The 13,918-nt window shown below is 46.3% G+C and overlaps 1 protein-coding gene across 2 annotated transcripts; it reads right to left on the bottom strand.

Annotated features, from left to right (window-relative positions):
- Positions 1 to 1,585: 1,585 nt before the first annotated feature.
- POP4 (POP4 ribonuclease P/MRP subunit) lies at positions 1,586 to 12,823 on the bottom strand. 2 transcript variants are annotated; one of them, XM_075189227.1, is made up of 7 exons: positions 12,720 to 12,823; positions 9,526 to 9,578; positions 8,178 to 8,401; positions 8,026 to 8,103; positions 5,676 to 5,737; positions 3,512 to 3,613; positions 1,586 to 3,061 (listed from the first exon to the last, which is right to left on the bottom strand). In XM_075189227.1, the coding sequence occupies exons 1-7, from the start codon at positions 12,724 to 12,726 to the stop codon at positions 2,925 to 2,927; spliced, it is 663 nt and encodes a 220-aa protein (XP_075045328.1). In that variant the 5' UTR covers positions 12,727 to 12,823; the 3' UTR covers positions 1,586 to 2,924. The 2 variants fall into 2 exon arrangements, with proteins under 2 accessions (XP_075045328.1, XP_075045329.1); XM_075189228.1 differs by lacking the exon at positions 12,720 to 12,823 and adding an exon at positions 12,443 to 12,461.
- Between the last annotated feature and the right edge of the window lie 1,095 nt (positions 12,824 to 13,918).

The following is a 13,918-nucleotide window of genomic DNA, read 5'->3' as shown; positions in this document are numbered from 1 at the left end:
GAGGGAGAGTGAAAGAGAGGGGGTGAGAGAGGGGAGAGAGAGCGTGTGCAAGGGGGGAGAGAAAAAGGGGGGAGTGTGAGAGAGAGAGGGGATGAGCGTGTGAGAGGGGGGGGGGGAGAGAGCATGTGCGAGGGGGGGAGTGGGAGAGAGAGAGGGGGTGAGGGGCGTTCAAAAGAGGGGGCAGAAGGAAGAGAGCGAGGAGAGCTGCGTGCAAAAGAGGGGGGAGACGGCATGTGCGGGCGGTGGGGAGTGGGAGAGAGAGAGGGGGTGAGGAGCGTGCAAAAGAGGGGGGAGAGAGAGGGGAGAGAGTGTGTGCGAGGGGGTGGGAGTGAGAGAGAGCGGGTGAGGAGCGTGTGAGAGAGGGGGGAGTGGAAGAGCGGGGGGGGGGGGGGGGGGGGAGGACGTGCGAGAAGGGGAAGGGGAGTGGGAGAGAGGGCGGAGTGGAGAGAGATCGTGTGCGAGAAGGGGGGGGGGAGTGGGAGAGAGATTGCGTGCGAGAAGGGGGGGGGAAGTGGGAGAGAGATCATGTGCGAGAAGGGGGGGGAGTGGGAGAGAGATTGCGTGCGAGAAGAGGGTGGAGGGGGAGTGAAAGAGAGGGGGTGAGAGAGGGTAACCGTCGCCAAGGACACAGTTATTGGTCACAAAAGCTTTTTCTAGACAACTAAGGTGCTAATAATTCCATTTCGAGGAGATGTCATTCATTTGTGATTCAAATACGACCCTGGGTTAATATTACCTACTTAAAACAACAATTAAAGGATCTGCAATGTTAATGAAACAGACCATTCGACCAAAGCAGGATTAGAAGTTGGTTACCAGATATGTTGTTGGGAGTATTGTTCTACCTATGTGGGAGTAATAGAATCTATATGTATCGCATCCAGAATGTGCGCTATTACACGGTTTGGAGCTGAACAGATATTGGTGAGAGAGCACCTATTATTTTATTCGGAACCTCTACCGAATGAGTATTGGTCATGTAGTGGTGAGGTCGCCGACTGCCTCCGCTGTGTGTAATAGACAAATTGTACAGACAGAGAGAACCCAACCACTTCCCCTTCTCGCTCTGTCTCGTCAGAGGTCCCACAGAGTGATGCCACCGTGCAGGTGTCCTTGGTCTACCACACGTCACCTATACTGGGCTGATGGATGACGTCACCGATGATGCACAGTAGATTTTTGTGTGTGTGTGTTTTTTTTTTTACGAGTTGGGATGTTGCGCCGATTGTGTCTTAACGCCTTCCTCTAGAGATTGGCTTATGCCTGTCACCTCACCTTTTTTTATCCCTGTTTTTGCTGCTGTATATGTGTGTATTGTGATCACAAGGTTTATATTGATATATTCAATGAATAAAAATAAACTGTTGTGTCCGACGAAGGTCTGTGCTCCGTTGTCTGCTAAACCCGACGAGAGATGTGTTAGGGTCGTTCAGGAACCTGCAAATTTGCGGACAAGCTCAGCGAATCAGCTTTCTCTTCCCCTTGTGATGTCATGAATCCATTTTTACAAGAAAAAGAACAATAAGGAAAGAAACAACTCAAGGAAATAATAAACACACACAAGAATGAACTCTGACCAGGTACGTCACAACAAAAACACTTTATAGTTTACAGGTCATCACACAACTGCATAAATAACAATATAAAGGCATTTTAATTTCTTTAGAAAAGAAAAAAGACTTTGGGAGTGAGGGGGTTGCAGAACAGCGTTATCATAATTTCCACTAACACCACACAAAAACAGGAGTAAGGTTGAAAACCAAGTCACACATTTGTTTTCAAAGTAACAATTGTAATATTTCTGAAAAGTCACATCATGAAAAAAATCAGATGTGTTTTCTTTAACACAAATCACTGTGGGGGGGGGCATACGTAGGAGAATGTTGGTATTTTCCCTTGTGTTTTTTTTCTTCATGCTATTAATGATTTATGATTGTGGACTACCATGGCAACCACAGTCACACGACACACAATGTACTGAGCAGAGATCCCTTGGAACCCTCTCCTCTGACCTCTGCCTGCACCATGACATCCTCCTTCTCTCCCCTCTGCCATCACATGACATACTGAGAGCTGGGAGCCTGTGTCTTTGCAGCAGACTGACTGTGTCTGGCAGCCACTTTCATTTGTCAAAAAAAGATATTTGGGAAAAAAAGACAATGATTTGTAGCTAAGCTTAAAATACACTTAACTTGGTATTTAATGTAAAAATTAAATACATTTTCTATGTGTGATTGCTGTTTTATAAAAGTTGGCATCTGAGATACACTTCCGTTTCACGTCCTGTGTTATTTTTTTAACTTTATTTTACAAGGTGACAGTTAATGTGTTTGTTATTTTTAAAGGAAATGTTCACGACAAATGTTTTTTTATAGGTAGCGTTCAGTTGGAACATGTCACCACCGAACTTTACAGTCCAATAACAAAAATACAAAAAATCCCACAAACGAAAAAAAACAGTCCTGGGATATTTTCCGTGTAACGGTTAATTTGAATTAGAAGCTGCCGTCATTAATCGACTCCTCCGACCCTCCCGGCCTCTCTCATTAGACGAGGCGTCTGTGTTTCAGCCCTTTAAATTCTCACTCTTTGCAATCTTATTAGAACACTGAAAATTCTTACATTCCAAACATTTTAGGACACCATAAAGTATGGCGGCAGTTTAATAGTACAGGATATTATGTGTCATCTACAGGAAATAAAAATGTTTTACTTTCGTGGGAGTTATTAGTTGTACAAGAGTTTCATCATTACTCAATTCCAGCAGCCCTTGAAACTCCTCCAAATGCCGCAATATACGATATTACCCTCACACGACTTAGTGATTTTTCTCAGAGCTTTCCACATATCTCCATAAAAACAATAAAAAAGAAAAAGAAAAAGTCTGTAACATATCAGTCCTTGATCACGGCTTTATAACACGGTTACATGTCCATGCTTCCTTTCACTTTAAATTTCTTGGCGGAGCGCTCGCTGGCTCTCATCTGGAGCTTGCTTCCGTAGATGTACGTGATAAATCCGTCAATTTCCAGGCTGAAGACGCAGTTCAACTTGGGAACAACTGTCAAGCGGAGCAGGAAGTGGCCCGTAAATTAGGTGTAAAAAGACCCTACTTAAACTGTCTTTGGGGAAATTGCCTCGATCATTCTGAGAAATGTCCCGGCTATGATTGTACTTCGAGGTAACATTATGATACCCTTTTGCTTCAGCCACAGGTAACAAAATTATTTAATGTACGGTTATCAATTCTAGCGCTTGCTGAAAAAATTTCTTAAAGGGGAACACACCACAAAATGGGCATTAATAAGAGCTGGCCCGAATCTGATTGGCTGTTAAGGGCAACATCTCCATTTTTCCTATTTAGAAGGTGTGATTCATTTACCCCCTAATCCTACAATAAACATGGAGTATTTAAAGATGACCTGGGAAGGTAGAGGGCAGTTATGAGGTGTTGCTATAGTTTGCACCAGACATAGCTGTAGATTATTTTTTTAGATAGCAAACAACGTACCTTTCAGTTTGTTTTCTTTGGTGATTATTTTAAAGACGTGCTTCGTCTCCTGTAGAATGATTCCCTTCAGCCCCACGTAAGATGGACATTTTGATTTGAATACTATGAACAGAAAAGAACATACATAAAAATAAAGTCTGAGACACAGTGATAAACAGAAACTCCAGTAAGAACACACGTTATCAGGCCAAATAAAATAAAAAAAATATATGTCATATGACTTAAAGAATGACTGCCAATAAATTTATAACAGATTAGACTTGTATTGCGCCACCGTTCGTGCGCCTACGCGCCACTGTCCCGGGGCCCCCAAGCGTCCGCGCGCCACTGTCCCGGGGGCCCCCAAGCGTCCGCGCGCCACTGTCCCGGGGGCCCCCAAGCGTCCGCGCGCCACTGTCCCGGGGGCCCCCAAGCGTCCGCGCGCCACTGTCCCGGGGCCCCCAAGCGTCCGCGCGCCACTGTCCCGGGGCCCCCCAAGCGTCCGCGCGCCACTGTCCCGGGGCCCCCCAAGCGTCCGCGCGGCACTGTCCCGGGGCCCCCCAAGCGTCCGCGCGGCACTTAGGTTGTTCCCAATATAAAGTATCAATGAGAATCAAGGGACTACAGAATGGATTCTATGATCCTGGCTTTGGATATCATTCATAGACTGTGCACTTATGTATTTGATTATGTAACACTGAGAATTGAAAAAAAAAAAAATATATATATATATATAAAAAAGTATAAATTATTATAAATTATTATTATCAAATTATATGAGGGACAGTGAGCGAGAGTGATGGTAGTAATCAGTGGGAAGTCGGCCTAAAAATTCTCTTATTGTAAAGAATACGGCCATCCTGAACCATTAATATCTTTATGTTTCTATCCCTTCTGTCCTCTAAGATATTTAGCATGTAGATTCTCCTGAGAAACCGTGTGGGGTGGTACACGGGGAGACCGCCCGGAGGTGGTGCGCAAAGAGGGAGTGAGAGGGAAGACGATACAGAGGTGGTGCGCAGGGTGGGCCGTGCCGAGGAGGTGCGCAGGGGGTTGTGTGCGGGGGATACTGTGCCAAGGAGGTGCGCAGGGGGTTGTGTGCACGGGATACCGTGCGGAGGTGGTGCGCGGGGGGCTGTGTGCACGGGATACCGTGCACAGGTGGTGCGCGGGGGGCTGTGTGCACGGGATACTGTGCCAAGGAGGTGCGCAGGGGGTTGTGTGCGGGGGATACTGTGCCAAGGAGGTGCGCAGGGGGTTGTGTGCACGGGATACCGTGCGGAGGTGGTGCACGGGGGGCTGTGTGCGGGGGATACCGTGCAGAGGTGGTGCGCGGGGGGCTGTGTGCACGGGATACCGTGCGGAGGTGGTGCGCGGGGGGCTGTGTGCACGGGATACCGTGCGGAGGTGGTGCACGGGGGGCTGTGTGCGGGGGATACCGTGCAGAGGTGGTGCGCGGGGGGCTGTGTGCACGGGATACCGTGCGGAGGTGGAGCGCGGGGGGCTGTGTGCGGGGGATACCGTGCAGAGGTGGTGCGCGGGGGGCTGTGTGCGGGGGATACCGTGCGGAGGTGGTGCGCGGGGGGCTGTGTGCGGGGGATACCGTGCAGAGGTGGTGCGCGGGGGGCTGTGTGCGGGGGATACCGTGCAGAGGTGGTGCGCGGGGGGCTGTGTGCGGGGGATACCGTGCGGAGGTGGTGCGCGGGGGGCTGTGTGCGGGGGATACCGTGCAGAGGTGGTGCGCGGGGGGCTGTGTGCGGGGGATACCGTGCGGAGGTGGTGCGCGGGGGGCTGTGTGCGGGGGATACCGTGCAGAGGTGGTGCGCGGGGGGCTGTGTGCGGGGGATACCGTGCGGAGGTGGTGCGCGGGGGGCTGTGTGCACGGGATACCGTGCAGAGGTGGTGCACGGAGTAGTATGACTGTCAGTGAATGAAGACATGAAAGGTGTGTGAATGGTCAGTAACAACGGTTGAAGCCTTGACGTGGCGTTACTGCTCACATGGAGGACATCCATGTGCTAGTACAACCTGTATGTGTGTTTGGAATGTCAGTATGGTTCACAGGTACCCGGAGCCGGGTCACGCAGCAGCAAATAGTTACTACATTCAGGGCAGACATAGATGAAGGCAACTATGCATTGCCTGGGCTTCCTCTAAACAAGAAAACAAGGGTTATAGTACTCACCCATTACCAGCGCCCCGTGCAAGTCAGCCTTCAGCATCCTGTTCTGGACCATCTGTGGCTGCCTAGAACGAAAATACGAATACATAGTAAATAGATGATGGAGAATACAAAGAGTAACACTGACACTGAGTTCTTTCACGACCTTCCTTTACACTATGAGCTTGTAATGACAATTATGATACATGATACACAGCACAAATCACCAATGTGTATTCTGAACTCATTGTGTAACACGTTAACATCATGGTGAGGTATAAAATCAGGACTTGAAAACGTCAGCCAGGAGGTGCTGGGAAGAGGAGAGGATGAGAGGCAGCTGTAGGGAGCAAGGACGGGAGGATACGTAGCTGGAACAGTGAGGAGATATGACGCAACCAAGGAGAGTAGGGAGTGGTGAGATGCAGCTATGGAGAGCAGGGTGGAGGAGATAAGGGGAGCGTGGAGGAGATGAGAGGAAGATGGAGAGAGTGGGGACATGACAATAAATGGTTAAGAAGAGCAGGGTGGAGATGAGAGGAAGGCGGAAAGAGTGGGGAGATAATACGTGGTTAGGGAGAGCAGGGTGGAGGAGATATGGGGAGCGTCGAGGAGATGAGAAGAAGGGAGTGGAGAGATGACAATAGGTGGTTAGGGAGAGCAGGATGGAGATGAGAGGAAGGCGGAAAGAGTGGGGAGATAATACGTGGTTAGGGAGAGCAGGGTGGAGGAGACATGGGGAGCATGGAGGAGATCAGAGGAAGGCGGAGGGAGTGGGGAGATAATACGTGGTTAGGGAGAGCAGGGTGGAGGAGATGTGGGGAGCGTGGAGGAGATGAGAAGAAGGTAGAGGAAGTGAAGACATGACAATAGGTGGTTAGGGAGAGCAGGGTGGAGATGAGAGGAAGGTAGAGGGAGTGGAGAGATGACAATAGGTGGTTAGTGAGAGCAGGATGGAGATGAGAGGAAGGCGGAAAGAGTGGGGAGATAATACGTGGTTAGGGAGAGCAGGGTGGAGGAGACATGGGGAGCATGGAGGAGATCAGAGGAAGGCGGAGGGAGTGGGGAGATAATACGTGGTTAGGGAGAGCAGGGTGGAGGAGATGTGGGGAGCGTGGAGGAGATGAGAAGAAGGTAGAGGAAGTGAAGACATGACAATAGGTGGTTAGGGAGAGCAGGGTGGAGATGAGAGGAAGGTAGAGGGAGTGGAGAGATGACAATATGTGGTTAGTGAGAGCAGGATGGAGATGAGAGGAAGGCGGAAAGAGTGGGGAGATAATACGTGGTTAGGGAGAGCAGGGTGGAGGAGACATGGGGAGCATGGAGGAGATCAGAGGAAGGCGGAGGGAGTGGGGAGATAATACGTGGTTAGGGAGAGCAGGGTGGAGGAGATGTGGGGAGCGTGGAGGAGATGAGAAGAAGGTAGAGGAAGTGAAGACATGACAATAGGTGGTTAGGGAGAGCAGGGTGGAGGAGACATGGGGAGCATGGAGGAGATCAGAGGAAGGCAGAGGGAGTGGGGAGATGACAATAGGAGGTTAGAGAGAGCAGGATGAAGGAGATGAGAGGAAGGCGGAGGGAGTGGAGACATGACAATAGGTGGCTAAGGAGAGCAGGGTGGAGGAGATATGGGGAGCATGGAGGAGATCAGAGGAAGGTAGAGGGAGTGGAGACATGACAATAGGTGGTTAGGGAGAGCATGGAGGAGATCAGAGGAAGGCAGAGAGAGTGGAGACATGACAATAGGTGGTTAGGGAGAGCATGGAGGAGATCAGAGGAAGGCAGAGAGAGTGGAGACATGACAATAGGTGGTTAAGGAGAGCAGGGTGGAGGAGATATGGGGAGCATGGAGGAGATCAGAGGAAGGCGGAGGGAGTGGGGAGATGACAATAGGTGGTTAAGGAGAGCATGGAGGAGATCAGAGGAAGGCAGAGAGAGTGGAGACATGACAAAAGGTGGTTAGGGAGAGCATGGAGGAGATCAGAGGAAGGCAGAGAGAGTGGAGACATGACAATAGGTGGTTAAGGAGAGCATGGAGGAGATCAGAGGAAGGCAGAGAGAGTGGAGACATGACAATAGGTGGTTAGGGAGAGCATGGAGGAGATCAGAGGAAGGCGGAGGGAGTGGAGACATGACAATAGGTGGCTAAGGAGAGCAGGGTGGAGGAGATATGGGGAGCATGGAGGAGATCAGAGGAAGGCGGAGGGAGTGGGGAGATGACAATAGGTGGTTAAGGAGAGCAGGGAAGAAGTGTGAGGTACAGCCATGGGGAGCCTTGACGTGTATGTAAGAGGCAGTCAGGACACACACATCATTTTATGAAAACAGACAGACATTTGTTGCTGTACTGAACAGATTCATAATAAAAACTCACGTGTCCGGTCTCAGTCCATTGCACAGGTCTCGGATATATTGTTCCCAGAGCTCATGAAGAGGAAGATACATGTCATACCTGTACACGAGGAGATGACAATTACTGGACATGGTCAGGAAATCACTGTAACGCAGGATGGACAACAATCCCACCTTTGCTGATCTGCTTTGATCTCAAAGAGTCTCATCTCCCTTCTCTCCTTGGCAGACAAAGGATTGGACTTTTTCTGCTTCATCCTCTTCTTCTTCTTCTGAAAGTGTTCCAACACCACGGCCTTCCTCTCCAGAGACGCCTGGAGGCTGTTCTTCTTCAGCGTCGGCATACTACGCTTCAGAAAGGCATTCACAAACGCCTCCGCTTTCTTGGCGCTTTGCATCTGCAGGAAAACATAATGCCACCGTGTTCCAGATAGGTTATAAAATATATTTATACCTAATTAATGCAAAGGCAGCTCAAGACACAAGTGCAGTATTAAAAAAGGTTTGTGTGTATAACTTTATTTATAAAGAGGTTAATACATTTAGGTCATAATCTCTGACCATCTTCATGGGCTCTGCCATAGGTCAGCTGTCAAGGATTAGACAACTTCTTTACGAAGAAAGAAAAGAAAGAATACAAATAAACTACTTTACGTTTCGTAGCCCCAGCGTCTCTCGAGGTACAAGAAAATGTATATTATATATACTATACTTACAATACTTCAAAGAAGCTTTCCCAAATTTCCCAAGATTATTTTAGAGGATGCAACCAACTTGGTTTCTTGTTAGACGTGTGGTGGAAAAGACCAGAAATTAAGAGATGTTTAAATTGAGATTAGAACCAACTAAGATATTGGAGACTTGATACAAATTTAACACCTCTCCATGTCCTTTTATATAGTCCACACAACGTATACCCAAGCCATCACAGGCCTTAATACAAAGTATAAGCCTTATGCATTTATGTTGGAGCCAGGTGAAGAACTATGACCTAGTAGTGGTCACCAATACAGGTTAGAATCAATAAAGTGCAAGTGTCCCGGAGCTGTATCTAGAGATTTCAGAAACTCTGGAATCCACGGGTCTAAGAACAGAATGAACTATGGGTAGAGGAGGGACACTGTAGGTAAGGCAGGGGGAGGCTATTGTTAAAACAGGTTTCTTTTCTTCTATACATACTGCTGATCCCTCTGCTTCTGAGTAAGTTCAATTCAACACAATCTGTAACAGTCTGTGAAAATGAAATACGGCTCAACCAGGAGCATCTCGTATATCATCAGCTTTGAGTTGGTGCGCTCAGCCGATGGAGACGCAACAAAAAAGCACTACGGCCGCCAGCCTCTCGTGAACAGAGGCTCTGTCCAATCAGTTCCTTTGCTAAAAATGAGAGAGCCATTTGCACCTCCTCTTTTCCCCACTGTCGACACAGGGACAGGATCCAGAGTATAGCCTTTAAACGACTGACCAGGCAAAAATGTAAGAGAGTAGAATTTTTCTGTATATATATCATATGAACACTCACCTGTAATCCAAGATCTTTGGACTCTTCTTGAGGTATTTTTTTGTAAATTAAATCTGTTGGGAAAAGACAGTGAGCACAATGATTCCTAATTCTTCTCTCTCAGGTAGAAAAAGCCAAATGTTTCTATATTGTGAAACAACAAAACGCGTGGAACTCCATTCTTATGGTGTCTCTAAAGCCACATAGGCTGCGCAAAGTGTCTCAACTGAAATTGGCCATTAACTGTAAATTATTGTGGTAGTCAGTGATTCCACGACCCCCTACATGGAGCCGCGGTGGCTGTTACATGCAGACATTTTTTTTACCAGGTCTTTGGTGATTCTGTTATACAAAACTGTCATCCCGCTCACAATCCCCCTGTTGTTTTTTTCAGGCAGCAGCTACCAAGGCTCCGGCTCTTTGGGGATGTTGGAATGAGAACATTACCAGGTTAATCATTGCAAGAGAAGAACTTATGGTGTCTTTTCTGTTTGAACTACTGTTTGTAAGTTATGAAAAGAATTAGAAGAACTCTGCATCTTTAAATGAACATAATAACATTATAATGAGCATAACAATACGATTCCCTTGGCGTTTAGTTGTTGCTTGATTATAGCACACCTGTATTCTTCCACTATTGCCGCTGCTACATTGATGTCTATGACTACATCTGCCAAGGATTATATAATGCCCACATAGGTTTTATCTTGGCAAATGTTATTTCTATTTCAAAACGCTGAATGATCTACACCCATGTTTTCCATGTGTAAAAGGAGCAAGTTATATTTCCTTTTACAAATGGTGACAAAAGATATTTAAAATTATAGTGTACAGGTTCTATATAAGATTAATGGTACATCCTAAATAAAATCCTAATTGCAATGTAAAATTTAACAGATATCCTTCTTATTATAGTAACTTTATTATTTAAACCAGCTATTGGTGTAGTATATGGGCAGCACGGTGGCGTAGTGGTTAGCACATCTGCCTTACAGCACTGGGGTCATGAGTTCAATTCCCGACCATGGACTTATCTGTGAGGAGTTTGTATGTTCTCCCCGTGATTGCGTGGGTTTCCTCCGGGTGCTCCGGTTTCCTCCCACACTCCAAAAAAACATACTGGTAGGTTAATTGGCTGCTAACAAATTGACCCTAGTCTGTGTGTCTGTCTGTCTGTGTGTGTTAGGGAATTTAGACTGTAAGTCCCAATGGGGCAGGGACTGATGTGAGTGAGTTCTCTGTACAGCGCTGCAGAATTAGTGGCGCTATATAAATAAATGATGATGATGATAGTATATACCTCCCACACACCCTGGCTTGTTTTCGTACCCTAAAAAAAAATCTCAGTAGCGACATCACAGAATTTGTTGCTCTCGCTGAGGAAGTCTAGACCTTAACATTGACCTGTAGGTAGCGTGCACTTTGGGTGCAATGTATGGGGCCAGTAATCCTAAGTAACGGTTCCTCACTTCTTCTGCTGCCGTGGATGGTCAAAATAACCAGCTGATGGTAGTTAAAGTTGGTTTAAAGTAAAGCGGATGTCATCATAATTGAACAGAGGTTAGGATGGAATTGAGCAACATGAAAATCACTAATGGCTAGGACCTGGTGGATATTGGGTGAATGGTAACACCAAAAATAATAAATGCAGTTAAATAAATATATTTTTTCTTTAAAGGATCACTAAATGCTAAAACTGAAAAATTTCAGATATGAGCAATGAAGGTAAATTATACGGCCCACTGTTTCCTGAGCTGCAGTGGAATATAATTATAATATATTATAATTATAACATAATTAAGAGTAGAGTATTATCTCCTCCCTCCATTATAGGCAGCAGACGCTCCATCCACATTTTTATAACGTGTCCTAATATGAACTGATGCAGATCAAAAAGATAAGACTTCAGCTCATTAAGCTGCTGTGACATCATTAGTCTGTGCATGAATCCACACTGTGCTTTTCTGCAAATCGATTTCTATGTATTAGGGCCGGCTACCCAATGGCGTTAGGAAAAGGAGACTGCGCTAAGCAGCATTAGCGCACTGGCGCATGTGGTCAGGACGGAGGGGTGGTCAATAGTAGACACTACACTGAGCAAGCAGCTGCACCGCAAATGCGTTAGCTATTGATATTCAACATTTATCATATTGCCATCACCGTTAAAAACTGCTGCTTGTTTTTTTCCTTTGTAGGTTTTGTTTTTTAAGTAGCCACGCTGAGCACTGCCGAATATTCTCTGCTAATTCGGTGCGGCATCTCCATGACATAAGTCCGGTGCTCCCCGGGCATTAGACATAATTGTTTACTGGCTGCTGGTACACTGTGTTTCATCCCATCTTCTCTTACTAATTTGGTTGTCCGGTTTGCAAAATCAATTGAGAAAAGGCAGTCTTGAGAAAAACAAGAACAACAACAACTACTCACAGCGCTGGGGTCATGAGTTCAATTCCCATCCATGATCTTATCTGTGTGGAGTTTGTATGTTCTCCCTGTGTCTGCGTGGGTTTCCTCCGGGTGCTCCGGTTTCCTCCCACACTCCAAAAACATACTAAGAGGTTAACTGGCTACTATTAAAATTGACCCTAGTCTGTCTCTCTCTGTCTATATGTGTGTGTACATTAGAGAATTTAGACTGTATGCTCCAATGGGGCAGGGACTGATGTGAATGAGTTCTCTGTACAGCGCTGCGGAATCAGTGGCGCTATATAAATAAATGGTGATGATGATGATGAACTATGCGCCTGTTTAATGTATTTTACACAGCGAGAGGAGATTCAGAGTCTCGAACATAACAAAAAAAAAAACAACACAAAAAAGTTTGCAAGCTGCAGGAGCCACAAATGCAATAGAATAGGCCTTAACCCTTTCTTGGCTGGACAGAGGGAGGTTTATCAGCAGCAAAATGCAGACATCAGGCAGCCACACTTGCACCCACCCCCATGAACTTATGTCACTTCTCCTTTTCCCTGCAGGGCAGATGAGGCTGCACCATGAATCAGCCTCCAGAAAACAAGACCTCAGCATAGGAGTCCTGTGACAGAGGAGCTGGTAACATCCTGCCCTGAATGCCCACACTGCCAGTATACATGTATGGGCATGCTGGGACTTGTAGTTCTGCAACTGCTGGGCAGCCTGCACCTAACTGCATGCACTCAGCAGCTCCCTATGTACAACCAGTGATCACTGAGCCATAAAAGTAGAACAAAACTCACGATCCATCTCTTCTCAACATGTGCCAGCAAACTCCCTGCAGAGACCACTTCCTGGTTCTGGGTGATGACGTCACTAGGAGGCGCCAGCTGGGTTGCCATAGAGACAGGGTTTATTAAAAAAGCTTCTTGTCATTCTGGGTGCAGAGCTGTCAGTTTTGGAACTAATGAATAGCTTCTACTGCAGGCCTGTTTGTGAAACTACAAGTCCCAGCATGCCCTGCCAGCTCTCAGCTTGCTATCTGCTGGCAAAGCATGCTGGGGCTTGTAGTCTCACAGCTACCTGGAGAGCCACAGGTTATATCTAAGCTTGCCATAAAGTGATTATTTATTATTATTATTATTATTATAAGAAGATATCTAGGAAGTGGCCATTGTTTACTAAATCATCTTACCAGAGGAAAAAAAATAAAATAAAAACCTATTAATAATATAATAAATAAATAAATAAAATCTTTTATTTTGTAGTTCAGAAACTTGGCAACATTTGTCAGCTTATTTATTATAATTATTTGAATAATATTGAGACATGTTGTGAAATTGGGATATAGTTAAACAGGAGCACCCAAAAAAAAAACAGACAACTTATTCACTTAGGTGCAATGAAAAAATTAGCTACACCCAATTATGTTTAATTATAATTTGATTATAGTTTTTCTTTAATATTTAGGGTAGTATTAAAAGGGGGCTTTTAAACGCCTTGCTTAAATGCCTTGTTTAAAGCACGGAGTCTAATCGATCCAAATTGTAATTATTGATTGATATTAATTCAGAGAAGGTGTCTCACGAATTATTAATGACCTCAGTGTTTTATAAAACACAGCAGGGTTTTGAGCAAGTGTTGAAAGCACTTGATAAAAATGCTCTTAATTCATATCTATTATATTTGGGCAACAGCTGTCACCCAGAGGGCCTGGTTCATTAAGGCATGCAAAACTAATGTATTGTGCGCATAATTCCATATTTGCCAACTCTCCCAGAATGTCCAGGAGACTCCCCAAAATCCGGGTCGGTCTCCTGGACTCCCGGGAGAGCAGGCAAGTCTCCCGCATCCCGCAATTCCCTGGCCAAAATGACACGATTCGTGGTAAATCGTGTCATTTTGGCCTTGCCCCTGGCGACAAAACATAATTTCCATTGCGGGGGGGCGGGGCCAAAATGACGCGATCGACCCTCCCGCCCTCTAGGCACGCCGCTCTCCC

Source organism: Mixophyes fleayi, chromosome 10 (assembly GCF_038048845.1).
Source record: "Mixophyes fleayi isolate aMixFle1 chromosome 10, aMixFle1.hap1, whole genome shotgun sequence".
NCBI lineage: Eukaryota > Metazoa > Chordata > Amphibia > Anura > Limnodynastidae > Mixophyes > Mixophyes fleayi.
Note: the sequence above shows the minus strand (reverse complement) of the source record. Positions and strands in the feature narration are given on the sequence as shown.